The 27,994-nt window shown below is 47.0% G+C and overlaps 2 protein-coding genes across 2 annotated transcripts in view; one reads left to right on the top strand and one right to left on the bottom strand.

Moving 5' to 3' along the window:
* Positions 1 to 13,346, top strand: part of LOC144684502 (pigment epithelium-derived factor-like) — a 29,731-nt gene extending 16,385 nt beyond the window's left edge. Inside the window, exons 4-8 of the mRNA XM_078548339.1 lie at positions 7,234 to 7,389; positions 8,360 to 8,563; positions 9,707 to 9,849; positions 10,777 to 10,987; positions 11,936 to 13,346. Of these exons, the coding sequence (XP_078404465.1) occupies positions 7,234 to 7,389; positions 8,360 to 8,563; positions 9,707 to 9,849; positions 10,777 to 10,987; positions 11,936 to 12,195 (974 nt within the window). The 3' untranslated portion in view covers positions 12,196 to 13,346. The remainder of the gene's footprint in view (positions 1 to 7,233; positions 7,390 to 8,359; positions 8,564 to 9,706; positions 9,850 to 10,776; positions 10,988 to 11,935) is intronic.
* A 1,717-nt stretch (positions 13,347 to 15,063) lies between these two features.
* LOC144684499 (unconventional myosin-Ic-like) overlaps positions 15,064 to 27,994 on the bottom strand; it is a 56,958-nt gene continuing 44,027 nt past the window's right edge. The window contains exons 28-31 of the mRNA XM_078548326.1: positions 23,805 to 23,875; positions 20,446 to 20,543; positions 19,112 to 19,211; positions 15,064 to 16,795 (exon numbers count right to left, since the gene is read on the bottom strand). Of these exons, the coding sequence (XP_078404452.1) occupies positions 16,769 to 16,795; positions 19,112 to 19,211; positions 20,446 to 20,543; positions 23,805 to 23,875 (296 nt within the window). The 3' untranslated portion in view covers positions 15,064 to 16,768. The remainder of the gene's footprint in view (positions 16,796 to 19,111; positions 19,212 to 20,445; positions 20,544 to 23,804; positions 23,876 to 27,994) is intronic.

Below are 27,994 nucleotides of genomic sequence, written 5' to 3'. Positions count from 1 at the left end.
TGACTCCTACTGGGGTACGGGTCCCACACACACTGACTCTCACTGGGGTACGGGTCCCACAAACACTGACTCTCACTGGGGTACAGGTCCCACACATACTGACTCCTACCAGGATATGGGTCCCACACACACTGACTCTCACTGGGGTACGGGTCCCACACACACTGAATCTCACTGGGTTACGGGTCCCACACACACTGACTCTCACTGGGGTACGGGTCCCACACACACTGACTCTCACTGGGTTACGGGTCCCACACACACTGACTCTCACTGGGGTACGGGTCCCACACACACTGACTCTCACTGGGTTACGGGTCCCACACACACTGACTCTCACTGGGGTACGGGTCCCACACACACTGACTCTCACTGGGGTACGGGTCCCACAAACACTGACTCTCACTGGGGTACAGGTCCCACACATACTGACTCCTACCAGGGTATGGGTCCCACACACACTGACTCTCACTGGGGTACGGGTCCCACACACACTGACTCTCACTGGGTTACGGGTCCCACGCACACTGACTCTCACTGGGGTATGGGTCCCACACACACTGACTCTCACTGGGTTACGGGTCCCACACACGCTGATTCCTACCGGGGTACGGGTCCCACACACACTGATTCTCACTGGGGTACGGGTCCCACACACGCTGATTCCTACTGGGGTACGGGTCCCACACACATTGATTCTCACTAGGGTACGGGTCCCACACACGCTGATTCCTACCGGGATGCGGGTCCCACACACACACAGACACAGCTCCGAGTAACCATTCTTCAACAGTTGAGTCTCATAGGATATGTGGAATTGCAAGGCACCCATTTCCTGTTCTCACTCGATGTCCAGACGCGTGTTGCCAGTGGGTTATCTCTCTGGCCACAAATGGATTCTCAATCTCCTCACTCCAGTGGTGCTGAAGCCAATTGATATTGTACCCTGGATGAGATCAGTTAACCCAGCATAGCCCAGTGATCAGAGTGTGGCTGCTGTAGGACACAGGCTCAAAGCCATCTGCAGCGAGGCCTTCATTGCCTAAGAGTTGGCTATGCCTTTGGTGAGGTCGAGGACTAAATGAGCTCAGAAATGGGGAATAGCCTGGCTTATGAGCCATTGTCTCTGCTGCTGTGTTTCGTGGGATCCCCTGTTCATACCATCTTCCCCTGGCCTCTTATCCTTGTGTCAGATGAGTGAGTGTCGCAACCGAACCAAGGCCTATCAAACTTGGAGTGGAGCAGTCAGTGGCTGAGCTGAGCTACAGGCTCTATGGGTCCTGCTATCTCTGCACCAATGGAACACGACAGCTGTGCCTGCTAACTGCTGAGGGATCACTGTCTCTCCTGACCTGCAATCAGTCTATTATCCCAAGGTTCAGACCCAACACTTCCAAAACTCGAATTTGTCCAACTCCCAACTGCGCAATTAAGCAGATTCTGTGTCACTGTGCATTCCTAACACAGTGCTTCTGCTGCTCCATGCTTTCAGAGATACCTCCCTAACTTGTGTTTATGTACTCAGTTCCTTAACATTAGTTTTTTCTTGCAATCTTTCACCTCTGATGCTTGGTCATATCTTCAATATAATTTCATACTGATGACATATCACTGCCCACCTGCAAAATGCATATCTAGAACTCTTACACTCTGACCCCAGAAACACAGCTGACAGCCATACCCACAGAGACAGAGCCTGAAGGTGCTGACTCTCACTGGGGGGCAGTTCCTGAAGGTGCTGACTCTCACTGGGGGACAGTTCCTGAAGGTGCTGACTCTCACTGGGGGTTCAGTTCCTGAAGGTGCTGACTCTCACTGGGGGACAGTTCCTGAAGGTGCTGACTCTCACTGGGCGACAGTTCCTGAAGATGCTGACTCTCACTGGGGGACAGTTCCTGAAGGTGCTGACTCTCACTGGGGGACAGTTCCTGAAGGTGCTGACTCTCACTGGGGACAGTTCCTGAAGGTGCTGACTCTCACTGGGGGACAGTTCCTGAAGGTGCTGACTCTCACTGGGGGACAGTTCCTGAAGGTGTTGACTCTCGCTGGGGAACAGTTCCTGAAGATGCTGACTCTCACTGGGGACAATTCCTGAAGGGGCTGACTCTCATACAGTCATAGAGTCATAGAGGTCTACTGCACAGAAAAAGGCCCTTCGGCCCATAGAGTCTGTGCCGGTCAAACAAGTAGCTAATTATTCTAATCCCATTTTCCAGCACTAGGCCCATAGCCTTGTATGCCATGGCATCACAAATGCACATCCAAATACTTCTTAAATGTTATGAGGGTTTCTGCCTCTCCCACCCTTTCAGGCAGTGAATTCCAGATTCCCACCACCCTCTGGGTGAAAAAATTCTTCCTCACATCCCCTCTAAACCTCCTGCCCCTTACCGTAAATCTATGCCTCCTGGTTATTGATCCCTCCACCAAGGGGAAAAGTACCTTCCTGTTTACCCTATCTATGCCCCTCATAATTTTATACACCTCAATCATGTCCCCCCTCAATCTCCTCTGCTCCAAGGAAAATCACCCCAATCTATCCTATCTCTCCTCATAACTAAAACTCTCCAGCCCAGACAACAACCTGGTAAATCTCCTCTGCTCTCTAGTGCAATCACATCCTTCCTATAATGCGGATTCCAGAACTGCACGCAATACTCTAGCTGTGGCCTAACCAGCGTTTTATACAGCTCCAGCTTAACCTCCCTGCTCTTATATTCTATGCCTCAGCTAATAAAGGCAAGTATCCCATATGCCTTCTTAACCACCTTATCTACCTGTCCCGCTACCTTAAGGGACTGGTGGTCATGCACACCAAGGTCCCTCTGATCCTCGGTACTTCCCAGGGTCCTACCATTCATCGTGTATTCCTGTGCCTTGTTTGTCCTGCCCAAGTGCATCACTTCACATTTATCCGGATTAAATTCCATTTGCCACTGATCAGCCATCTGACCAGCACATCTATATCCTCCTGTAATTTAAGGCTGTCCTCCTCACTATTTACCACCCCACCAATTTTCGTGTCATCCGCGAATTTACTGATCAACCCTCCTACATTCAAGTCTAAATCGTTTAAAAATACCACAAACAGCAAGGGACCCAACACCGATCCATGTGGAACCCCACTGGACACAGGCATCCAGTCACAAAAACACCCTCGACCATCACCCTCTGCTTCCTGCCACACAGCCAATTCTGGATCCAATTTGCCAAATTGCCTTGGATCCCATGGGCTCTTACCTTTGTTATCAGTCTCCCATGCGGGACCTATCAAAAGCCTTGCTGAAGTCCAAGTGTACTACGTCAAATGCATTGCCCTCATCTACACACCTGGTCACCTCTTCAAAAAAAATAAATCAAATTGGTCAGACATGACCTCCCATTAACAAAATCATGCTGACTGTCCTTGATTTATCCCTGCCCCTCCAAGTGTAGATTAATTATATCCTTTAGAATTGCTTCCAATAGTTTCCCCACCACTGAGGTTAGACTGACAGGCCTGTACTTCCCTAGTTTATCCCTTCCTCTCTTCTTGAATAACGGGACCACATTGGCTGTCCTCCAGTCCTCTGGCACCTCTCCTGTGGCCAGAGAGGTATTGAAAATTATTGCCAGCACCCCTGCTATCTCCTCCCTTGCCTCACTCAACAGCCTGGGATACATTTCATCCGGGCCTGGAGATTTATCTACTTTTAAGCCTGCCAGACCACTTAGAACCTCCTCTCTTTCTAGTGTAATTTCTTTAATTATATCACAGTCCTTCTCCCTGATTTCCATACCCACGTCGTCCCTCTCACTTGTGAATACCGACACAAAGTATTCATTTAGAACCCTACCTACGTCTTCCGGCTCCACACACAAATTACCAGTATGGTCCTTAATGGGCCCTACTCTTTCCCTAGTTATCCTCTTGCTGTTAATGTACTTGTAAAATAACTGGATTTTCCTTTATTTTACCTGCCAATGTTTTTTTCATATCCCCTTTTTTCTCTCCTGATTTCCTTTTTAAGTTCTCCCTACACATTCTATACTCTTCTAGGGCTTCCGCTATTATGAGCCCTCGGTATCTACCATAAGCCCCCCTTTTTCTCTTTATCCAATCCTGTATATCCCTTGACATCCAGGGTCCCCTGGATTTGTTGGTCCCACCTTTTGTCTTTACTGGAATATGTTGGCCCTGTACTCTCCCTATTTCCTTCTTGAATGAATCCCACTGCTCTGACGCAGATTTACCTAAAAGTAGCTGCTCCCAGTCCACTGTGGTCAAATCTTATCTGATCTTATTAACATCGGCCTTCCCCCAATTTAGAACTCTGATTTCTGGCCCATCCTTGTCCTTTCCCATAACAACCATGAATCTAACGGAGTTATGATCACTATCTGCAAAATGCTCCTTCACTGATACCTCTACCACTTGCCGGCTTCATTCCCTAAAATTAAGTTGAAATCCCTCACTATTATTACCCTATTACTTTTGCACTTCTCTGAAATTTGCCTATATATCTACTCTTCAATTTCTCTCTGACTGTTTGGGGGCCAATAATACACTCCTAGCAATGTGATTGCTCCTTTTTTGTTTTTAAGTTCTACCTATATGGCTTCATTTGAGGAGCCTTCTAAAATGTCATCCCTCCTTATTGCTGTAATTGATTCCTTGATCAATATTGCGATACCCCCTCCTCTTTTACCTCCTTCTCGGTCTTGCCTGAAGACCCTGTATCCTTGAATATTGAACTGCCAATCCTGCCCCTCTCTCAACCATGTCTCTGTGCCAGCAATGACATCATACTTCCATGTGTTAATTTGTGCCCTCAACTCATCTGCCTTATTCATCAGACTCCTTGCATTAAAATAAATACCATCCAACCTTACCAAACTCCCTTGTGCTGTAACTGGCCTATAATTTCTATGCCTTCCAGACTCACTTGCTCTCTCTTCTAATTTGGCTGTGCATCTCCCTCTGCTAAACCTCCTCTCAGGATCCCACCCCCCCTGCCAAGTTAGTGTAAACCCTCCCCAACAGCACTAGCAAACCTCCCTGCAAGGATGTTGGTCCCATTCCGGTTCAGGTACAACCCGTCTGCCTTGTACAGGTCCCACCCGCCCCCAGAAATGGTCCCAATGTTCCAGAAATCTAAAGCCCTCCCTCCTGCACCATCTCTCCAGCCACACATTCATCTGGACTAACTTCCTATTTCTGTACTCACTAGCGCGTGGCACTGGAAGTAATCCAGAGATTACTATCTTTGAGGTCCTGTTTTTTAATCTGTTTCCTAGCTCCCTAAATTCTGCTTGCAGGACCTCATCCCTCTTTCTACCTATGTCGTTGGTACCAATATGTACCACGATCTCTGTCTGTTTGCCCTCCCCCTTTAGAATGCCCTGCAGCCGTTCAGTGACATCCTTGACCCTGGCACTAGGGAGGCAACATACCATCCTGGAGTCACATCTATGGCCGCAGAAATGCCTGTCTGTTCCCCTTACTATTGAGGCTCCTACCACTATTGCTCTTCCCCTCTTTTTCCTCCCCCTCTGTGCAGCTGAGCCACTCAGTGCCATGAGCGTGGCTGCACTCCCCAGAGGAACCGTCACTCTCACCATTTTCCAACACAGAAAAACGGTTCTCGAGTGAGATGCACCCTGGGGATTTCCTGACTACCTGCCTGACACCTTTCTTCTGACTGATGGTTACCCATTCCCTCTCTCTCTGCACTTCCGTAAGCTGTGGGGTGACCACGTCTAAAAATGTGCTATCCACAAAACTCCCAGCCTCGCGGATGTACCTCAGTGCCCCCAGGTACCGCTCAAGCTCCAAAACAGCTCAAGTAGCTGCAGCTGGTGGCACTTCCTGCACACGTGGTCAGTTAGAGCGCAAGGAGCGTCTAGGATTTCCCACATGTTGCAGGCGGTACATAATACGGGACTGAGCTGCCCTGCCATGCCTCTAATTGAAAAAATGCCCTTACTTTAAGTTAAATACAGTAAAAAAAAGTTAAATTATTTATGCACTTTAAATAAAAACTAGAACCTTTACCTTTCCTTAGCTTAATCTATTTTAAACTGGAGGAAAAAAACTGGAGAAAAACACTTACCCGCTACTCACCAATCAGTTCTCATCTTTGTGCTGACATCACTTTTTGAAGCTTCCCTGCACTCACGCTAGTTTTGATCTCTCCGCCGCTCTCTCACGCTGTCTTATGATCTCACTCTTGTTATTTTCAACAAGAGCTGACTGCAGGACACTCTTCCCAGGCTGCTTCAGCATGATGCTGACTGCAGGACACTCTTCCCAGACTGCTTCACTGCGATGCTGACTACAGGATACTTTTCTCAGCTCTCACTGGGGGACAGTCCCTGAAGGTGCTGACTCTCACTGGGGGGTCAGTTCCCGAAGGTGCTGACTCTCACTGGGGGACAGTTCCCGAAGGTGCTGACTCTCACTGGGGGACAGTTCCCGAAGGTGCTGACTCTCACTGGGGGACAGTTCCTGAAGGTGCTGACTCTCACTGGGGGACAGTTCCCGAAGGTGCTGAATCTCACTGAGGCACAGTTCCTGAAGGTGCTGACTCTCACGGGGGTCAGTCCGTGAAGGTGCTGACTCTCACTGGGGGACATTTCTTGAAGGTGCTGACTCTCACTGGGGGACAGTTCCTGAAGGTGCTGACTCTTATTGATGAGCAACCTTGTTTAGGTGGATAGATTGGAGAAGCTGGGGCTGTTCTCTTTAGAGAAGGTTGAGAGAAGATTTGATAGAGGAGTGCAAAATCATGGGGGATCTGGTCAGAGTAGATAGGGAGAAACTGTTCCCATTGGCAGCAAGTTAGAGAACCAGAGGGCAATGATTTAAGGTGATTGGCAAAAGAACGAATGAAGAAAAGAATGAAAACCAAATGAAAAGAATATGAGGAAAAGCTTTTTTACGCAGTGAGTTGTTAAGATCAGGAATGCACAGCCTGAGAGGCAGTGGTGGAGGCAAATTCAATCATGGCTTTCAAAAGGATTTGGATAATTATCTCGAGAAAAAAAATCCATTGGACTGAGGAAAAGGCAGGTGACCGGGGCTAGTTGAGATGCACTTGCAGGAAACCGGCAGGGCATAATGGGCCAATTATGCTCCTCCTGCACTGTATCCGTTCTATTAAGTTGAGTGGTCTCTGATCTTTAGAGGGGTGATAGCAATGCTGACTTGTGTTCATTACTATCTTGGTGTTTTTTTTAATTCTTTTTTTTAAGGTACGGTCTCCACAACCGAGCAGATTTTGCATGGAGTTCTGAACTATGATTTAGTGAAGGACCTGAATATTCATAGTGTCTACAAGGACCTGCTGAGTGAAGTTACAGCTCTCCCCAAAGACTTCAAAACGGTTTCACGAATTTATGTAAAGAAGAGTAAGAAATTACTGAGTCTTACGTCATGACAATAAAAGCTAAAGGGGTCTGTCAATACATTGCCTGTGTTAGCATGTGTGGGTGGAATTGTGTCAAGACACACACATTTTTGTCAGTTTTTCTGTAAATACACATGTTTTTGTGTGTGTGTGAGAGAGAGAGCGCACGAGTGATGGACAGGGAGTTGCAGTAGGTGTCTTAATCTAGCTTTGAGCCCAGGGTACAAGCTGGCTGATTGCAGTGCAAATGTTGCAGTGCAGTTCTCTGTGACCAATGGAGTCCACGCCATCCCTGCCTCTGCCTCTGCCTGGGTGACCAACAGTGTGTCACACCAGCAGGAATAGTGAGTGCGAGTGCTGGCACCAGCAGGAGTGAGATTCAATCAGGCCTGACTGAGTAAAGCCAGCCTATGATGAGAGGCTGAATAAATTGTGTCTACATTCTCTGGAGTTTAGAAGATTGAGAAGTGACTTCATTGATACCTACAAGATTCTAAAGGGGTTTGACAGGGTAAACACAGAGGCTGTTTCCCCTGGATGTGGAATTTACAATACCTGGGGGGAGGGGGAGGGGTGGGGGGGCAGAGGGCATTCTCAGGATAGGGGGCCAATCATTTACGACTGAGATGAGGAGAAATTTTTTCACTCAAAGGGTTGTGAATCTTTGGAATTCTCTACCCCAGAGCGTTGTGGATGCTCCATCGTTGAATACCTTTAAGGCTGGGATAGGCAGATTTTTTGGTCTCTCAGGGAATTAAGGGATATGGGGAGCGGGTGGGAAAATAGAGTTGAAGCCCAAGATCAGCCATGATCAATATTGAATGGTGGAGCAGGCTCGATGAGCCGAATGGTCTACTCCTGCTCCCAGTTCTTATGTTGAGCATGAATCTAGGAAATCCCATTGCACACATCTCTAGTGAATGTTGCATATTGAGCTGCTGCTTCTCTTTCATTTTCTCATTTTCACCCAGAACAGAGAATGAGGTCGAACTTTATGAAACAAGTTGAAACATTCTACGGTGCCAGACCCAAGGCCGTGAGTGGCAATAATCAACAGGATGTGCAGAATATCAACCAATGGGTGAAGGCCTATAGCAGTGGCCTGATAGACAGAGTCATCAGTTCAATCCCACAGGACCTCAGTCTGCTCCTCCTCAGTGCTGCTCATTATAAAGGTACAGCCAGGAGTGGACGATTCTACACACAAGCAGGTTCACTGCCTGAAACATTATTCAGTGCTGGGCAAGGGGAGGTAAAGTGACGGGGAGTTGCTGAAGTCAGCTCAGCTGGTACAGCCCAGAATCCCCAAAGCACAGCTGGGTCAAATAAACTTCTGAATCAAGGATTCCCTGGGATGGTCCAGTTCCTGAAGGTGCTGACTCTCACTGGGGGACAGTCCCTGAAGGTGCTGACTCTCACTGGGGGACAATCCCTGAAGGTGCTGACTCTCACTGGGGGACAGTCCCTGAAGGTGCTGACTCTCACTGGGGAACAGTCCCTGAAGGTGCTGACTCTCACTGAGGGACAGTTCCTGAAGGTGCTGACTCACTGGGGGACAGTTCCTGAAGGTGCTGACTCTCACTGGGGGACAGTTCCTGAAGGTGCTGACTCTCACTGGGGGACAGTTCCTGAAGGTGCTGACTCTCACTGGGGGACAGCTCCTGAAGGCGCTGACTCTCACTGGGGGACTGTTCCTGAAGGTGCTGACTCTCACTGGGGGACAGTTCCTGAAGGTGCTGACTCTCAGTGGGGGACAGTTCCTGAAGGTGCTGACTCTCAGTGGGGGACAGTTCCTGAAGGTGCTGACTCTCACTGGGGAACAGTTCTCGAAGGTGCTGACTCTCACTGGGGAACAGTTCCTGAAGGTGTTGACTCTCAGTGGATTATTCAGACGTGGCCAGACTGGGAGTCAGTGTCTGTGAATGAGCACAGGGGTGAACGGGACTTGTGAGAGTTAGGATGTGGACAGCAGTGTTTAGGATGTGGCGAAGATTGCAGAGGGTAGAAGACGGGTGACCAGCCATGAGAACATTGGATTAGTCAAGCAAAGACATGTGGGTTTCAGGAGCAGATGGTTGAGGGAGTGGCTTAATCCTGCTTCCAATTCGTATGTTTGCATGTATATTCGGAGGGGTTGTTCAATGTTAAGCAACTAAGGTTGTCCTATTGGGGTTGATCTTGAGAGAATGGCCGAGGAGGGGATGCAGGTTGGTTCCTAGTAAATGGAATTTGTGGTGTGGACTGTGATGGATCCAAAGTTGGCCAGTGTTGTGCCATTGTCCAGCACTCCTGATATCTTGTCTTTTCTTCTGTTTCAGGCCAACTGTTAGACAAATTCAACACAGCAGAGACAACCCAAAAAGCATTCAGTGTAGATTATGGTCAAGTTATCAACGTTCCCATGATGTCTGACACAAACTATCCTTTACGTTACGGCTATGACACGGAACTGAGATGCAAGGTAACCTTGACCAGTCGATGACTCCGGGCTCAGAGAACAAAGCCACTGGCCCGCAGTGCCAGGAGTGTTGCTGAACCAAACAGGAGCTAACCTCTATTCCCGATCACTTTACCTGGCACCATCCTCTCTTGACAGAAACAGGAACAGGAGGAGGCCATTCAGCCCCTCAAAGCCTGATCACTCTAAAACTTATCTGATCCGTATGTCAACATCGTTTAACCTGCCCTTATTTATATCCCTCAAGACTCTAACCCAATGAAAAGCAGTCAATCGCTTGTTACCGATTCACTTTCCAGTTAGAATAATCTCTCCCTATTAACCATCTGGGAATCTGTTGGTATATCCAGAGCATTGCTCTATACCAATAAGTTGCATTGCCGGCAGGTCAGTACTGAGGGAGCGCTGCACTGCCGGCGGGTCAGTACTGAGGGAGCGTTGCACTGTCAGGGGATCAGTACTGAGGGAGTGCCGCACTGTCAGAGGGTCAGTACTGAGGGAGTGCCGCACTGTCGGAGGGTCAGTACTGAGGGAGTGCCGCACTGTCAGAGGGTCAGTACTGAGGGAGTGCTGCACTGTCAGAGGGTTAGTACTGAGGGAGTGCTGCACTGTCAGAGGGTCAGTACTGAGGAAGCGCTGCAATGTCAGAGGGCTAATACAGCGGAATGCTTGGGTATATGGTTACCAGACACCAATCAGTGCCAGGAACCCCTTTCTCCATAATGCAGGGTCAATAAGGTAATTTCTACTGCCTCCCAGGATAGATTGGCTATCTTAGCAACTGCCAGGGCCTTCCTGGGGTGCATTGCCACACCAGGACTGTGTTCTGGCGTGTGCTCACATTGTTCCAAGTGATTGGCTATTTGGGTGGAGGTGAAGTTGTGGAGTTTTACAGATTTCCATAGAGACAATTTACTCTTTATCCTTCAGATTGGCCTGTTTCGATACGTGGGTGACATCAGCCTGCTCATCTTCCTACCTGCCGAAATCAGGAGGAACATGAGCCTGATTGAGGAGAATCTGAACCCTGTGTTTATCCATGACCTAGTCGGTCAGCTGCAGGATGTGCAAGCGAGTGTCTCTTTACCCAAACTGAAGATCAACATTGACCAGGAACTGAAGGAATCACTTGGTGAAATGAGTAAGTATTTCTCCATTGGTGACAGAATCAACACAATAATTAAACAAGGTTGTTCATCTCTTCACGTTGCTGTCACAGAATCATTACAGCACAGCAGGAGGCCATTCAGCCCATCGTGTCTGCAACGGCTGCCTGAAGGAGCAATTTACCTAGTGCTATTCCCCCACCTTCTCCCTGTAACCCTGCACATTCTTCCTTTACAGGTAACATTCTAATTCCCTTTTGAATGCTTCAATTGAACCTGTCTCCACCACACCCTCAGGCAGTATATTCCAGACCTTAACCACTCGCTGCATGAAAGAGGTTTCTCATATCACTTTTTCTTCTTTTGCAAATCACTTTAAATCTGTGCCCTCTTGTTTTCAATCCTTTCACCAGTGGGAACAGTTTCTCCCTACCTACTGTGTCCAGACCCCTCATGATTTTGATTACTTCTATCAGATCTCCTCTCAACCTTCTCTTCTCCAAGGACAAAAGTCCTAACTTCTCCAATCTATCTTCATAACTCAAGTTCCTCATCTTCAATTAAAATTTGCAGGGCTATGGGTAAAGAGCAGGGGAATGAGATTAAATAGATAGCTCTTTCAAAAAGCTAGCACAGGCACATTGAGGCAAATGGGCTTCTTAGCTGCTGTATCATTCCATCATTCTACAAGGTTTCAAAACCCAAGTGTGACATCAGCAAACCCTTGGTGCCTGATTTGTCCCAGCTTGGTACAGGTTTGTCCCTGATAAAGGTAGCCATTCAGTCTGACTATCTCTCCCTGCTCTCCAGAAACTTGAGGTCTCACATCTTCCTATACTTGCTGTTTTAAAGCTGTGAACAGATATGCGCTCGATACTCTTTTGCAGGGTGATGAGGGGAGATTGTAAAATCAGTTTGAATTCCTCACAGAAACTTCAAACAAATGCATAAAAACATAGAAATATCTGTTTGTTTTAAACTAGATCTGACTCCTCTATACACTCCATCACGACTGAATAAAATTACAAACATGCCAATGAAGATCTCCAGCATTAAGCACCACACTTCCTTGGAATTGAATGAGCAAGGTGTTAAGGCGTCTCCTGCGGTGGATCCCTACAACAGACAACTCATCGTGGATTTTCAGGTTAATCGACCCTTCATCCTAGTCCTGTACGACAACCCGTCTGGCTCTTTGCTGCATATTGGGAGGGTCTTGGATCCCAGGGGGCTGGTGGAATAATCTCTCCACCAATAGAGAGCGGAACAAGCCTGGCATTAAACACAAGCAAAAGCCATGTAGAAAGGGATCATCACCAGTTCACCCAATCCCTCAGACGGCAAACATTCGCTTCGACCTTCTTACTGAGTCACCTGATACAGCTGTTCAGGTTTAGCAGGAGTTTACAACATCGTGACTCAGCTGGATGATAGAAGCACCAAAGTCCCCCACAGTTACACCTTAGCCCTCACATCTCCACCCTGCTCCGCCTGAACTACACCCCCCTCTACCAGCTCCATAACTCACCACAAACAGTTTGGCTTGTTTCTCTGTCATCACTAAGCATTGTCCTCAAATACTGAACATTTCCTTCCCCCTCTATAAAATCCAAATCTCTCTGTCTCCTTCTCATCCTATCTTACCTCTCTCCCTTCCTCTACACCTCAGTCTCCTTCTCCCCCTCCATCTCTCTCTCCTGCATCCTCACTCTGTTGAGATCGAGACTACCATCTCTAACTCAAGCTTTCCTAGTTTAAACATCACTTTTCACAAAACAATGCGACTCATCTTTCTCCTTCTCTTCCTCTCGCACCTGCTGTGCTTTTCATCCCTCGCCTTGGGTGGGAAGCATGAACGTGATAATAAACTTTAAAAAAACTCCCACACCAGCCCTGTGCTGTCCTGTTGGGAGGCTGTCAGGCTAAGTACTGGGACAGTGTGTGTTATTATCAGCTGAGCCCCCTGCAATGGAAAGCATTTTGAGAGCATCTCAAAGATTCCCTCCTGATGACCCTGAAAGGGTTAAATCCAGCATTCTGTTCACCACAGCTTGCTACAGAGCAAAGCTTTATAACAGTTAATCTCAGACTCTGCTTCTTGATGCTCTTGCAAGAAAATCAAAACCATTTTTCATTGTGAATGAAATTTGTTCTGGAAACATTCACAATGTCCAGCAGTTCATCATCCTCCACCCACTAAACGGAGCCAGGATTGGCACAGCCCACACGAACCAGGAACCGGCTCCACAGCCTTCATTAAACAGGTTCATTCCTAAGTACACAAACATCAAGAAGTCTTTGAAGAGGGTTAATTTCACACATGAATGTATCCCCTCAGCTATAATATTGAGTGTGTGAAATACACCAAGGAAATAAAGCTCTGCTAAACTTGTAGCTGTGTGTTTTTATCTTGGGTGTGCGTATAAATAGCGTTGACACAATTGCAGTGACATTTTCTTACTGTTCCAGATCTTGGGGGGGCCGGGGGGGGGGGGGGGGGGGGGCAGCGGTCAGGACTTCAATAGCAGCAATTAGAGGAAGCAATCAGCATTCACGCACTCATCGAATTAAACTCCCAGGACAGGTACAGCACAGGGTTAGATACAGAGTAAAGCTCCCTCTACACTGTCCGCATCACTCTCAGGGCAGGTACAGCACGGGGTTAGATACAGAGTAAAGCTGCCTCTACACTGTCCGCATCAAACACTCCCAATGCAGATACAGCATGGGGTTAGATACAGAGTAAAGCTCCCTTTACACTGCCACTCAAAACATTTGGAGTGTCAACCTGAAATATGAGCTCAAGTCTCATTGAGGTCAGCAGTTAGGAGTTGTCAGAATATGAGGGTCAATATTCAGGCAACATTCCTAATCTATTGCCAGACACTGGGGAACAGGAAATTAGGTGCGTTTCTTATAATCTGGTATCAGTATTAACACGCAATCGCCATACTGAGGGAGCACCGCACTGTCGGAGGGTCAGTATTGAGGGAGTGCCGCACTGTCAGAGGGTCAGTACTGAGGGAATGCCGCACTGTCGGAGGGTCAGTACTGAGGGAATGCCGCACTGTCGGAGGGTCAGTACTGAGGGAGTGCCGTGCTGTCGGAGGGTCAGTACTGAGGGAGTGCCGCGTTATCGGAGGGTCAGTACTGAGGGAGTGCCGCACTGTCAGAGGGTCAGTACTGAGGGAGTGCCGTGCTGTCGGAGGGTCAGTACTGAGGGAGTGCCGCACTGTCAGAGGGTCAGTACTGAGGGAGTGCCGCACTGTCAGAGGATCAGTACTGAGGGAGTGCTGCACTGTCAGAGGGTCAGTACAGAGGGATTGCCGTACTGTCAGAAGTGCCATCTTTCAGTTCGGACCTTAAACCAGGGCACTGACTGTACTCTCAGGTGGGTGTAAAAGATCCCAAAGCTGCTATTTTGATGAAGAGCTGAGGAGTTCTCACCAGTGTACTGGGCCAACATTTATCCCTCAACAAACATCACCTAACCTTGGCATTGCACAATGCTCTTTTTGGGATCTTGCTCTGAATAAATTTGCTGCAGCGTTTCTGACATTACTGGTGGCTGCACTTCAAATGTACTTCATTGGCTGTAAGGTGCTTTGGGACATCCTGGGAACATGAAAGGCGCTACGGAAATGCAAGCCTTTCTAATTCGTTGACCTCTGCAGAGATGTGGATTTGTAATGCCTTCCCTGTCCCCAGTGGGCCAGAGTGTAACTAAACAATTTCATCTGTCTTCTGAACAAAAGCACCCAGGCCCATCATGGCTGTGGTTCCACTGTCACGAGGGATTGCACTCTGGCTTTGTCCTAGGGACAGCGGAGAGAGCCTTTGAAAGCAGCATGAGAGAGAAAGTACTGGGAAAACCAGGGTTTTGACCAACCTAGGCTTTACTGATTCTCGGTCCAGACTCGATCAAAGGAACTGGTGATGAGTCAATGTTAGAGGGGGCATGTGGCGGGGGAGGGGAAAGAGGAGAGTGAGGAGGGGAAAGAGAAGAGGAGGCAAGGAGTGAGTGAACGCAAGAATCAGAAATTGGTGTGTACTCTGTTCACTTGTTCTCAGCGTTAATAAACAACCCTGTGGTAAAGAAAATGGAATTGAAAAGAATTGGGATATTTTTATTGAAAATGAGATGGTTTCACATAACGTCCATCTATAAAAAGGTTATTACAATCTTTTCATTAATTTTTGAAGCATATTTCCTTTTGAAATTCTCATCCTGTTCGACAATGGGTTGAAGTGAAGATTTCTGTTCAGGTCTCTGCCAAACCACTGGTACTGTGAGTTGTCCCTCTGGGGCTGGTGTACGTTGGAGATTGCAGTTAGCTCAGAACCACCAGGTGAGCAAGGTCTCAAGAGCTACAGCGGCCAGCTTTGTATAGCTAAAACAATCTCCAATCTGCCACCTTGATACCCACCTTCCAATACAACTTCATATATCAGTAGTTAGTTGATATTGGCACCTCTTTTGCACCTCACACAGGTGGGATCACTCAATGCCCTGAAAGTAAGTCACTGTACATTTGCACCTGGAGTGGTCCACTCTCTCTTCAGCCTGTTGTTCAAACTTTCATCATTCCTTCAAAATGAATAGAGCTTCGAACAAGAGGGCCTCTGGTGGATAGGCTGGCGAACGGGCACTAGATAATGGACCATTCATGGATGGGATAGGGAGCAAGAGTCAATTTACAGGAGATCCATTTCCTGTTTATGAGATGGATCCAAACTTGCTTTCAAGATGAAGTGATGAATGTGGTCCATGATCTGTACCACTCTGCTGACGGTTTACTGGACAAAGTGCTGGGAAATATTGGAATATCGTGCCACCAAAGTGCTGCGGGCACCAAGTTAAACATGTCTACCAAACTTTCCAGCATTCAGGTTGATTTGAAACAATCTGACCTGGTCTGGGTCCTGTTCTGACTTATGCTGCCATTTGTTGAATTTGTCTTTTAATACACATAGCCAGGCCTGAACAGCACTTTTGCAGCATCTAAACAGTCAAGGAAGTGACAAATAAAACAATGGCAGTGATCAATAACCAATGAGCTGCGCTGCTCAATCAACAGTTTCACTAAAAGTGGACCTGGCTTTGTGAAACCCATCCTTGATGCAATTTGCAGAGATTCCCACAGCAACAGAAGGAAAACCATCCAGTGGCTTCAATTGTAGGACAGACGTTATAAGCAATTACAGGGGAGGCAAAAAAAATCAACTCCTCATGGTTTGACTCGCTCACCGAGGAACTAATCAGAGAAACTTCTCCAGACAAAGGACTTGCATATAAAAAAAAAATCATCACTTGGTTCATTTCTTCAGTGATATCTGACCTTAAAGGAGCCCTCCTGCCCCCAGATTGGTCTACACCTTTCTGTGATGTCATGGAATCAGAAGGGATTGAGCTTGCTTAGAACCACTTGGGTTTTTTTGTGGATTATGTATATATATTTATATATATATATATTATATTGCTTTAAATCTCACACACGCACTGAGGCAGTGGTGTGATTAAATTTAGTGAGTCATTGATAATGACAGCCATTTTTTAATATAAACTTTCTTTAAACTTTTTTTTGTGAGATTAAAGTATAACCTGGAATCTTCTGTTCCTGGTTTGGAAGCACAGGCTTTGGCAGTCAAGGGAAAGAGTGTAAAGGAAATTAGAGGGTTGAGGCTAAGGCGGACTACTCGAATGCCTCACCAATAAACGCACTAGCTCCTTTTTTTTTGGATACCGCCAGTTATTGGTGCACATCTTCAAACCATCCATCTGTACAATAAGCTGTTGCCGGATCTCACTCCCAGCATCATCTGGAGTTGAGTCGAGGAGCCACCTACACAGATAGCAACAGAGTTCAATGTCAGTTGGGAAGTGCAGTTGTTAAAGGATCTACATCTCTCCCATCCAAAGATTATGGGTTTTCCTGGCTCCCAGAATACAATAGAGTGTTGCCAAGCCTCACTGTGAAGTATTAAATCACTCACGCTCCTTTCCTTTAAGATCATATTACAATACAGAAGCTCATTTAGCCTGCTGTATCTACTACGTTAGGACAATGCTAAACTAATTCCACTTCTCTGTTCTCTCCCAATATTCCTGTACTTTCCTTACTTCAAATGTTTCTCCAAGTTTCCCATAATATATTCGATGCCCTCTGTCTCAACCACTTCCTGTAGCACATTATTCCCCCGTCAGAAGAGGGCTCTCATTCTCTCTCCTCTATCTCTCAGTGACATCTTTAAACAGATGTCCCCTTGTCACTGATTCCCCAACCAGTAAAAATAGTCTTTCCCTCTTCACTATCAAAACTCATCAAAATTTTAAAACCTCTATTAAATCTCCTCTTAGCCTTCTCTGTTCTAGTGGAAATAGTGATCATATATCAACTCTCCACTCATGACTAGAGCTTCCCATCTATGGCATCACCCTGGTGAATCTACACTGTACAATTTCTGCCTCTGTAATGCTCCTTCTATGGTGTCCCCAAATATACACAGTACTCAACTGGTCTAACCAATGTTTTGGACTGATTGATTATTTGTAATTTATGCCCCTATTTATAATTGGCACCTTTTCAATGGCCCTATCTACCTCCATTTATACTCCACATTTATACTTTCAGGGAATTCTCTCCTTGAACCCCGGATGTGTATGTTCATCTGCACACTTCCACGTCCTTTAATTGAGTGCAATCGCCCATTCCCTTCTCCCTTTCAAGATGTGTCACCTCACACCTATCCACCTTAAACTGCAACTGCTACCTGCCCTCCCCTCCCACGATCCAGATGTCTTCTCCTAACCTCACTCTTGGAAAAGCTTCCATTGGTGTCATCAGCAAATGTCTGAATTGGGAGTGTGGGGGTGGATTAACCTTGGGCGGGGAAGGAAAGCACAAAGTGGGTAATAATACACAGGCCACCTGATTTTCCTTCCAGTTGATGGGCTAATTTCATGGAAAGTCGGGAACATTGTCGCTGCCCTGCTCTGTTTTTACCCGCCATTCATTCATAGTCCCCAGCCTGGGTGGGGGTTATCCTGGCTGGTACAACATCCCCAAAACCCAGGGGCACTGGGGTCATTGGTAGCCCCTGGAACACATTGAAGCAGGAGGGTCGTCCTGGTGCGCGACCCTCAGTTGTACCTGTGCCTCTTAACAAGGGATAATCACTAAATCTGAAGCTTCTCTTTTTACAGATGCCAGATAGATTCCGGTTTTAAAAACGCAGAATATTTAAAGGTTAGCAATATCTTTACAAAAACAAAGATATTTTCCTCTCAGGCCGCATAGCTGAGGTTTCAAAGAGGTTTTCCACTCTCATTCTCACTAAGCCACTGACTCCATCCTTCCCCCGGTCACTGTGTGAGGCTGAACCAGTCCATTCACAGGCTTGGTGTGGTATTTGAATCAGAGAGGAACTTTCAGCCCCCATCGTCCCTCTGATGATTGACTTGCATTGACTCCCTGTCCAGCAACCCCTTGGTTTTAAAATTCTCAGTCTTGTTTGCAAATTCCTCCAAGGCCTCACCACCCCCACCCAATCTCTGCAACCTCCTCCAGCCTCAACCCCCCGAGATATCTGCACTCATCTAGTTCTGGACTTCTGCGCATTCCCAATTTTAATCATTCCAGCATTGGCGACCGTGCCTTCAGTTGTCTGGTCTCTAAGCACTGAAATTCTGTCCCTAAACCGCTCGCTCTCTCGCTCTCTTTTCTCTTCATGATGCTCCTTAAAACCTTTACAACTATGAACCTCCTCCAGGGTGTTTACTTTTCAGATGTAAATTTTCACAAAAGTTAGTCAAAGTTTGAAGATCCTTGGGTGATTGGACTGTTATGTAATCATCCCTCGTGAGACCTCTGAAGAGGGATTGAGTCAGTGGTTAGAAATAAACCAGCTCTTTGACCAAGCTTTTGATCATTTACCCTACTGTTTCCTCTAGTGGCTCAGTGCTGAATTCTGCTTGATACATTCCTGTGAAGCACCTTGAGGAAGCTATACTATGTTAAAGGCACTATATAAATGCAAGATGCTGTTGTTGTTGAACAGGTAATTCTGTGTGAGAGCTTAAGGGATGTTGGAGCCGCATTAAACATGGAGCCTTTTATTACTGAGTTGGAATGGAGATTTAAATTTGAAGTGAATCTTACCACGGACAGGTGTCCATTCTTTGCTTTGGAAATAATCAGTTCCGATCCTGATGTGAAATCGATGATCCCTTCTTTCCCATGTTTGATCGTGAACTTTATGCTGCAAAAGAAAAAGTGGAAACACATCAGGAGCAAAACATCGTGCAGGGTCTCACAGCTCACTGCAAGGATTCCAGAACTAAAGGCGTGATTTCCTATAGCATTTTCAGGTGCCTGAACCAGCTGCCCTTCAATATCCCAATTGTTCTGAGGGACAGGGCAAGTGTCAGCAGTTATTAGGCCATGGGCAGAACAGAGTGTCAAAGCAGAGCTACTTCCCAGCAGAGACACAAGTGTTGAACAAAACCAAACATCCTCTACCTCAGTTTTGGCATTGAAAACCTCTGCCAGCACAGTATGGATGCCATCACATTTCCTTTGCACCGGCCTGGCAAAACCCTCTCTCTGCACCCCCCACCCCATCAAAACCCTCTCTCCGCACCGCCCCGGCAGACCCTCCTTCGGCACCGCCCCGGCAAACACTCCCTTGGCACCGCCCCGGCAAACACACCCTCAGCACCGCCTCGGCAAGCACTGCCTCGGCACTGCCCCGGCAAGCACTGCCTCGGCACCGCTCCGGCAAGCACTGCTTCAGTACCACCCCGTCAAACCCTCCTTCTGCACTGCATCAGCAAACACTCCCTCTGCACCACCCCGGCAAACGCTCCCTCTGCACCACCCCGGCAAACCCGCCCTCTGCACTGCCCTGGCAAACGCTCCCTCAGCACCGCCCCGGCAAACCCTCCCTCAGCACCGCCCCGGCAAACCCTCCCTCAGCACTGCTCCGGCAAATGCTCCCTGGGCTGGTACAGCACGAGGTTAGATACAGAAGAACAGGAGTAGACCCTGCTGAGCCTATCAATATGATTGTGGCTGCTCTTGGAAAGCTCCCACCTACATTTTTTTAATTCATTCTCAGGATGTGGGCTTCGCTGGCTGGGCCAGCATTTATTTCCCATCCCTAATTCTCCTTGAGAAGCTGGTGGTGAGCTGCCTTCTTGAACCGTTGCAGTCCATATGGTGTAGGTACACCCACTGTGCTGTTAGGGAGGAAGTTCCAGGATTTTGACCCAGCAACTCATGGCTTTTTCTATACTATGAACAGGTTCAGCCTGCTCCAGAATCATTCGCAAAGGGTCATTTACAGCCAACAGTCAGTGCAAAGGTTCATCCCACTGCAGGATTAGAACAGAGATCCAAGGGCAAAGGACAATGATCAATCTGTGCACAGCACAGTTCTCCTTTAATAACTCCTTGTCAGTGGGAAGTTAACCCAGAAGGGGTGGAAGACTTACCTGCCCTGGTTGATGTTGATGTTGTTCACTTTATCAGCTTCCATGGCCAGTTTTGTCAGTGTTTCAATCACGTGATCACTCCGCAACACAACATCACCCTTCAACACAAGAGGGAAAGAGACACATTCACATAAGGGTGTATTTGGTCTGGAATGAACTGCCTGACAGGGCAGTGGGAGTAGATACAATTGTAGCTTTCAAAAGAGAATTGGATAAATCCTGGTAAAAAGGCCGGGGATGAGGGTTATCGGGTGCCTGATGGATAGCTTCACCAAATTCCACACATCATCAACCTTAACATACACAACTTCAGTGGAGAGAAACAGAATTAATGTATCAGGTTATTGGGCGTTCTGATGACCTGAAACATTAACTTTGTCTTTCTCTATCCACAGATGCTGCCAGACCTGCTGAGCATTTCCAGCATTTTATGTTTTTATTTCAGATTTCCAGCCTCTGCAATATTTTGCTTTTGCACAACTTCTGTGGCCTGGACTCTGAACAATCCTACCCCATGCTGAGGGCAGCATATAAATAGCACTTAATGGTAGACTCCTTATTGTCTGAGGATGTCCAAGCTGTGAGTGATCTCATTGCCTTCTGTGGGTGCTCTGGTGACTGAAGAGTCCGAGGCTGGATTGACATACTGCCTTCAGCATAACAGAACGTTCCAAAGAGCTTCACAAGAGTGTTATCAAACAACATTTTACACCGAACAAGCCTAAGGAGTTATTAGGACAGGAAGAGATTGGTTTTAAGGGTCATCTCAGAGGAGGGGAGACAGGCAGAAAAGTTCAGAGAGGGAATTCCAGGGCTTAGGGCCCAGGCAGCTGAAGGCACATCCTTCAATCGTGAAATAATGAAAATTGAGATTTACAGGGAGATGGGAGCGTTACAGACAGGAGGGGGTTTAATTTAAACAGCCCTGATTTCTCCTCTCAACACCTGTTCGTAAACAGAAACTTGTTTTAATTTTGATTTCCCCCTTTATAAGTGGAGGTGTATTACCCAAACCCTTAATTTTGGTGCAATCCAATTTCTATTAATAGCCTCACAGCAAACTCAAGAGAGGGTAAAATCAGGTGGTTAATTTATTTGCACACACTCAAACATGTGAGGGCGGTGTCGCTACATAGCCCCTGGTGTATTCGTACAATAGAAGAGGGATAAAGAAAGACAGGGTTTACAGGGCAAAGACCACAGAGAAAAGAATTATCATTTCAGGTGAGCCCAGAATCAAAGTCTAATGGTGTATTCTTTCACAGGGGTCGGCAGGCTGAAGACTGATGCTGGGTAATTCACTTTTCCAGTAGAGATGACTTCCCCGATGGGATAGGCACGCAGAGGTGAATTAAGTCTTGGAGGTGCTGGTACAGAAGTTCCAGTAAAAACAATGTAGACGGGGCCAGGCATTTAAACCTGGACAGAGCTCTGGTTTTGAGCTGCTGCTTGCTAGATGGAAGATGGCAGACTGAGCTTTGCAACTCTACAAGGCAATATTATTGGTTCCACTAGCTTGGGCAATGATGGGAGAAGGAGGGGGAGGGGGATGGTCATGTGACTCCCACCTCTCCAATTGGCTTTGACAAAGGATGTATATTCCTTAGTCTGCATTCTGGAGATTGCTAATGCTTCAACCATTAAGAATTTCAAGAGAGGTTTCCGGGTCCTTTGTCCTATCAAACTGGCAGTCTCCATTGGCTGGGCCTGGCTTAAGAAATGTAAATGGCTTTTGTATAATTCCCTCGGAAGTTGGTCTTCTGCAACTCACTGGGTCGATAATGTCTCTTCAGAGATAACGAGGTGGCAGCTTCTCGGAATTCCAGAAAGTTCCTTTTGTTTGAATCATGGCCAGCCATGGCGTCAGTCATTTTAAAGCCTTTGTCCAGTTTTTAAAATTTTATAAATTAGCCATGATGATATATATATACTTTATAAAAATATAGCATGGGGTCTTAGCCCCCTGACATCTCTCACCATCTCGGGGGAAAAATTGAATTCTATTTCATTTTTGATGTGGTCTTTTGCAGGAAGAATAGGGAGTGAAGTAGGATCCACTCATTCTCTCATTCACACTGACATGTCAGACACACAGCCCGCAGGAGCAATAGCAGCTCCCTGTTGCATTTTCCTTTTTTGAGGTTTAAACCCAGGACAGTGCATCAGCAAGGACATTGTCTGGATCTGGAAGGTTTAGGTGACTTGGCAGGATTCAAAATTCATCTGTATGGGGAAGTCTATTTGGGGCTAGAGTTCTGAATTTCCTCAATTGGGGGATCAGGCGTAAGCAAAGCCATTGGTTTCAGAACTCCTGATTAAATGTCCTCAAAAGAATCTGGGGTTTTTACAGGATGGTTAGCACTCAGGGGGTGAGTGATGGTCAAGCTGCTCTGAGCGATCCTCAGGATAATGGTGGACATCTCACTCTGTGGGTGCCAGGCCCTGGGATCATAGAGCTGAGCTGCTCTTGCCTAGCTTAAATCCTGCCTGTTCACTTTGGTAACCTGTGGGTTCAGCTGTTCAGACACAGGGACTGTGATTAGGCTGATTATCAGGAGGTTGGAGTGTTTTAAAGAGGCTTTGACCTCTTTAGGGGATTCCGGTTCAGGGTCTGGCTCGGGCATTAGCACAGAGGGATTGGCATTACTTAAGAGACTAACTGTACCGAAGGAGTTAGCAGTAAAGAAATACTTGCATTTCTATAGCGCCTTTCACAATCTCAGGAAGTCACAAAGAGCTTTACAGCCAATGAAGTACTTTAAGTGTAGTCACTGTTGTAGTAATTTAAAAATGACCAGGTAATCTGCTTTATTGATGTTGGTTGAGGGATAAATATTGGCCAGAATACCGTGGCGAACTCCTCTGCTCTTCTTCAAAGGTGTCATGGGATCCTTCATCTTCACCCGAGAGGGAAGGTGGGTCCTCAGTTTAACAACTCATCCAATAGGGCAGTGTTCCCTTGCTACTGCAATGGAGTGCCAGCCTGCCTTTTGCACTTGATTTTCTGGAGTGGGATTCGAATCTATGATGCTCTAATTGTGCGGTGCATGACAGTACTACTCACTGAGCCACAGATGGGTGGATGTGTTCATGATTACAACACACTGAACCAGAACAGCGTGCAACAATCAGCAGTGATGCAGATACTCAGTTTCTTATTGAAAGGTTTAGGTTATTGCACATTCAAAACAGATGGAAGTGGCATATTGAGTAAACAACCTGGGGCTATGCATACGAGTTTCACATTTCACCCCATATCCTACACCTTTCAATACGTTGTAAGAGTAGCACAGGCCTCAGGGGCTGAGGCACTGCACAGTGCCAGGCTATCGAATACACTCGAGAATTGACCTACATACCTTCTGCTTGTTGTCTTCACAGGGGACATGGAGAACAAACAGCCCATCACTCAGGGAGCTGACTGATATTCCTACACACAGAAAATAAACAGGGATCAAACAGACTTAAAAACAGAGGGGGCATAGAACCATTCAGCCCATCTTCCCAGTGTCAGTTCTTGCAAAAGTAATCCAAAACGAATCTCACTGCCCTGCTCTCTCTCCATAGCCTTTTGTCAAAGTTGCAATGTATCATTTTGCAATGACCATCTCCAACAAGAGAGAATCTAACCATCTCCCCATAACATTTAATGGCATTACTAAAGCTGAAATCTCCTCTATCTACATCCTGGGGGGTTACCATTGGCTAGAAACTAAACTGGACTAGCCTTATAAATACTGTGGCTACAGCAGCAGGTCAAAGGCTGGGAATTCTGCAGAGAGTAACTCACCTCCTGACTCCCCAAAGCCTGTCCACCATCTACAAGGCACAAGTCAGGAGTGTGATGGAATACTCTCCACTTGCTTGGATGAGTTCAGCTCCAACAACACTCAGTGCCAGTGTGATGCTAGGTATGTAGGCCACATGTTCCAAAGGCCAGCAGATCATATCAAACAGCATGTCTCTTCCGCATCAATTGATGCATTCTCTATGGCAACGCATCTACCAGAGTTCACTTGCCAACCAATCAGCACTCTCTTCTCATACAGTATAAATTGTTGTTTTCCCCTATATTGGTATTCTTGCAAAGTGTCCTGATGAGTGCAAGATGAAAAGCCCACTTGATTGTCACCCCATACACTACTTTAAACATTCTCTTCCGCTGTTCACAATGGGCAAGGTACAGACTGTACCCAACCAGCCCGTGCTCACAAAACTCAAAACACAGTGTCCAACATTAGATGTGATTCCACGATTGGACAACATTTGCTAAATAATCTTCAGTGTGCTAAAAGTTACACTGACAACCAATTTAAGATTGTCAGTCAAGCTCGCAGTGTGGCACATTTGCAAGTACTGGGAGCTACATATATTAATACACAGAGCCCTTTTCGCAGACAGAAAGAACATGTACACACATTGCACCTTCTTCCAGCTAAACAAAATAATGACAGCCATTTGCTGACTCATTCCTCAGGGCAATGCCTTGACCAGTCAGGATCAAGCTGCTTGGTTTAAATTTGAAACAGTGCTTCGTATTTAACTGTCAGTCACCATCAATTGATGCATTCTCTATGGCAACACATCTACCAGAGTTCACTTGCCAACCAATCAGCACTCTCTTCTCATATAGTATAAATTGTTGTTTTCCCCTATATTGGTATTCTTGCAAAGTGTCCTGATGAGTGCAAGATGAAAAGCTTCGACATGTCTCTTATTTCAGCAATTCTCTAGAAGCTTTGCACCATCCAGGACAAAGCAGCCTGCTTGATTGGCACCCCATCCACTGCCTTAAACATTCACTCCCTCCACCACCTACGCACAGTGGCAGCAGTTTGTACCATCTACAAGATGCTGTGCAGCGACTCACCAAGGCTCCTTCGACAGCACCTTCCTTCTTATCACCTCAAAGGACAAGGGTAGCAGACAAATGAGCCTGAATCTTTTGGTTGTCAGGCACATGCGAGCGGTGGGCCTGGGAGTGGGTGGGAAATGGGCCATTGACTGCGATTTCATGCTGACTGGCCAATTAATGGCCAGCCAGCGTGAAACGTGCACTGAAATGCTCAGCGCTGCCAGGGTGGGGGTGGGAAGAAAGCAAGCACCGACGTAATCGAAGGAGCGGGTGAGCACTTCCAGTGAGCTCCCTGAAGGCAGACAGCTGCCGCAGGGAGCTGCAGACCTCCACACAATAAAGGAAATAACAAAAATGCTGCAAATAGGTCCATACAGCACAATCAAGCACCTGAAAGCACACCTCATAAAAAACATCAGCCCCCAGATATCTCTTTTTATTTTATTTCCCCACAGATTTCATCCCGCCCTGGATTGAGGTTTCAGCAAAAACGGGAGTGCTGCTTGGGAGAATGGCCCGTCCGCCAACTGTAAATGTGGACGGGCCACGAAAAATCACTGTTGGTGGCATCATTAATGAGAACACCACCACCTAAAAGAACCCCTCCAAGCTGCCCGTCATCCTGACTTGGAAATATATCGCCGTTCCTTCACTGTCGCTGGGTCAAAATCCTGGAACTCCCTCCCTAACATCACTGTGGGTGTGCCTACACCACATGGACTGCAGCAATTCAAGAAGGCAGCTCACCATCACCTTCTCAAGGGGCAGTTAGGGATGGGCAATAAATGCTGGCCTAGCCAGCGACGCCCACATCCCATGAATGAGTAAAAAAACCACTCCCAGGACAGGTACAGCACAGGGTTAGATACAGAGTAAAGCTCCCTCTACACTGTCCCCATCAAACACTCCCAGGACAGGTACAGCACGGGGTTAGATACAGAGTAAAGCTCCCTCTACACTGTCCCCATCAAACACTCCCAGGACAGGTACAGCACGAGGTTAGATACAGGGTAAAGCTCCCTCTACACTGTCCCCATCAAACACTCCCAGGACAGGGACAGCAGGTTAGATATAGAAGATGATTGTGCACCAGAATATTGGTCTAAATTCAGGGCAGTTTTAAAATGATAGGATCTAGAACAGATGCCCTAAAGTCATTTCATGTTATTTGTACATTAAATTTAAAAGAAGGAATTCAGAAATAACTCAGAACTGTGCAACACCTGGTTAGATCCTCTGTAATAACTGAGTCCTATTTTAGGGTATGGATCTGAAGTCCAGCCACACCCATTCCTGAATGGTGGTGGTCAATTAAAAAACTAACTGCAGGAGGAGGCTCCATAAATATCACCATATTCAATGATGCAGGAGCCCAGCACATCAGTGCAAAAGACAAGACTGATGCATTTCCAACCGCCTTCAGCCAAGTGGGTGATCTATCTCAGTTCCCTTCTGAGATCCCCAGCATCATAGATGACAGTCTTCAGCCAATTTGATACACTGAATGCTGCAAAGGCTATGGCCCTGACAACATTCTGGCAATAGTACTGAAGGCTTGTTCTCCAGAACTAGCGCTGCCCCAAGCCCAGCTGTTCCAGCACAGCTACAACATTGGCATCTACGTGGTAATGTGCTAAATTGCCGAGGTATGTCTTGTGCACAAAAAGGACAAATCCAATCCGGCCAATTACCGCCCCATCAGCCTCCTCTTGATCATCAGCAAAGGGATGGGAGGTGTTGTCGACAGTGTTATCAAGTGGCACTAACTCAGCAATAACCTGCTCACTGACGCCCAGTTTGGGCTCGGTCAGGGCCACTTGGCTCCTGACCTCATTACAGCCTTGGTCAAAACATGCACAAAAGAGCTGAACTCCCGAGGTGAGATGACAGCCCTTGACATCAAGGGAGCACTTGACCGAGTGTGGTATCAAGGAGCCTAAGCAAAACTGGAGTCAATGGGAATCAGGGGATAACTCTCTGCTGATTGGAGTCATACCTAGCACAGAGGAAGATGGTCGTGGTGTTTGGAGGTCAATCAACTCAGTTCCAGGACATCACTGCAAGGGTTCCTCAGGGTAGTGCCCTCGGCCCAACCATCTTCAGCTGCTTCATCGATGACCTTCCTTCCATCATAAGGTCAGGAGTGGGGATGTTCGCTGATGATTGCATAATGTTCAGCACCGTTTGTGACTCCTCAGATACTAAAGCAGTCTATGTCCATATGTAGCAAGACCTGGATAATGTCCAGGTTTGGGCTGACAAGTGGCAAGTAGCATTCGTGCCACACAAGTGCCAGGCAATGACCATCTCCAACAAGAAAGAATCTAACCATTGCTCCTTGACATTCAATGGCATTACCATCGCCAAATCCCCCACTATCAACATCCAATGACCAGAAACTGAATTGGACTAGCCATATAAATACTGTGGCTACAAGAGCAGGTCAGAGGCTAGGAATCCTCTTGGCTCCCCAAAGCCTGTCCACCATCTACAAGGCACAAGTCAGAAGTGTGAAGGAATATTCCCCATTTGCCTGGAATAGTGCAGCTCCAACAACACTCAAGAAGCTTGACACCAACCAGGTCAAAGCAGCCCGCTTGATTGGCACCACATCCACAAACATTCACTCCCTCCACCACCGATGCACAGTAGCAGCAGTGTGTACCATCTACAAGATGCACTGCAGGAATTCAC

The sequence above is a fragment of the Cetorhinus maximus genome, chromosome 9 (assembly GCF_964194155.1).
Source record: "Cetorhinus maximus chromosome 9, sCetMax3.hap1.1, whole genome shotgun sequence".
NCBI classification, from domain to species: domain Eukaryota; kingdom Metazoa; phylum Chordata; class Chondrichthyes; order Lamniformes; family Cetorhinidae; genus Cetorhinus; species Cetorhinus maximus.
Note: the sequence above shows the minus strand (reverse complement) of the source record. Positions and strands in the feature narration are given on the sequence as shown.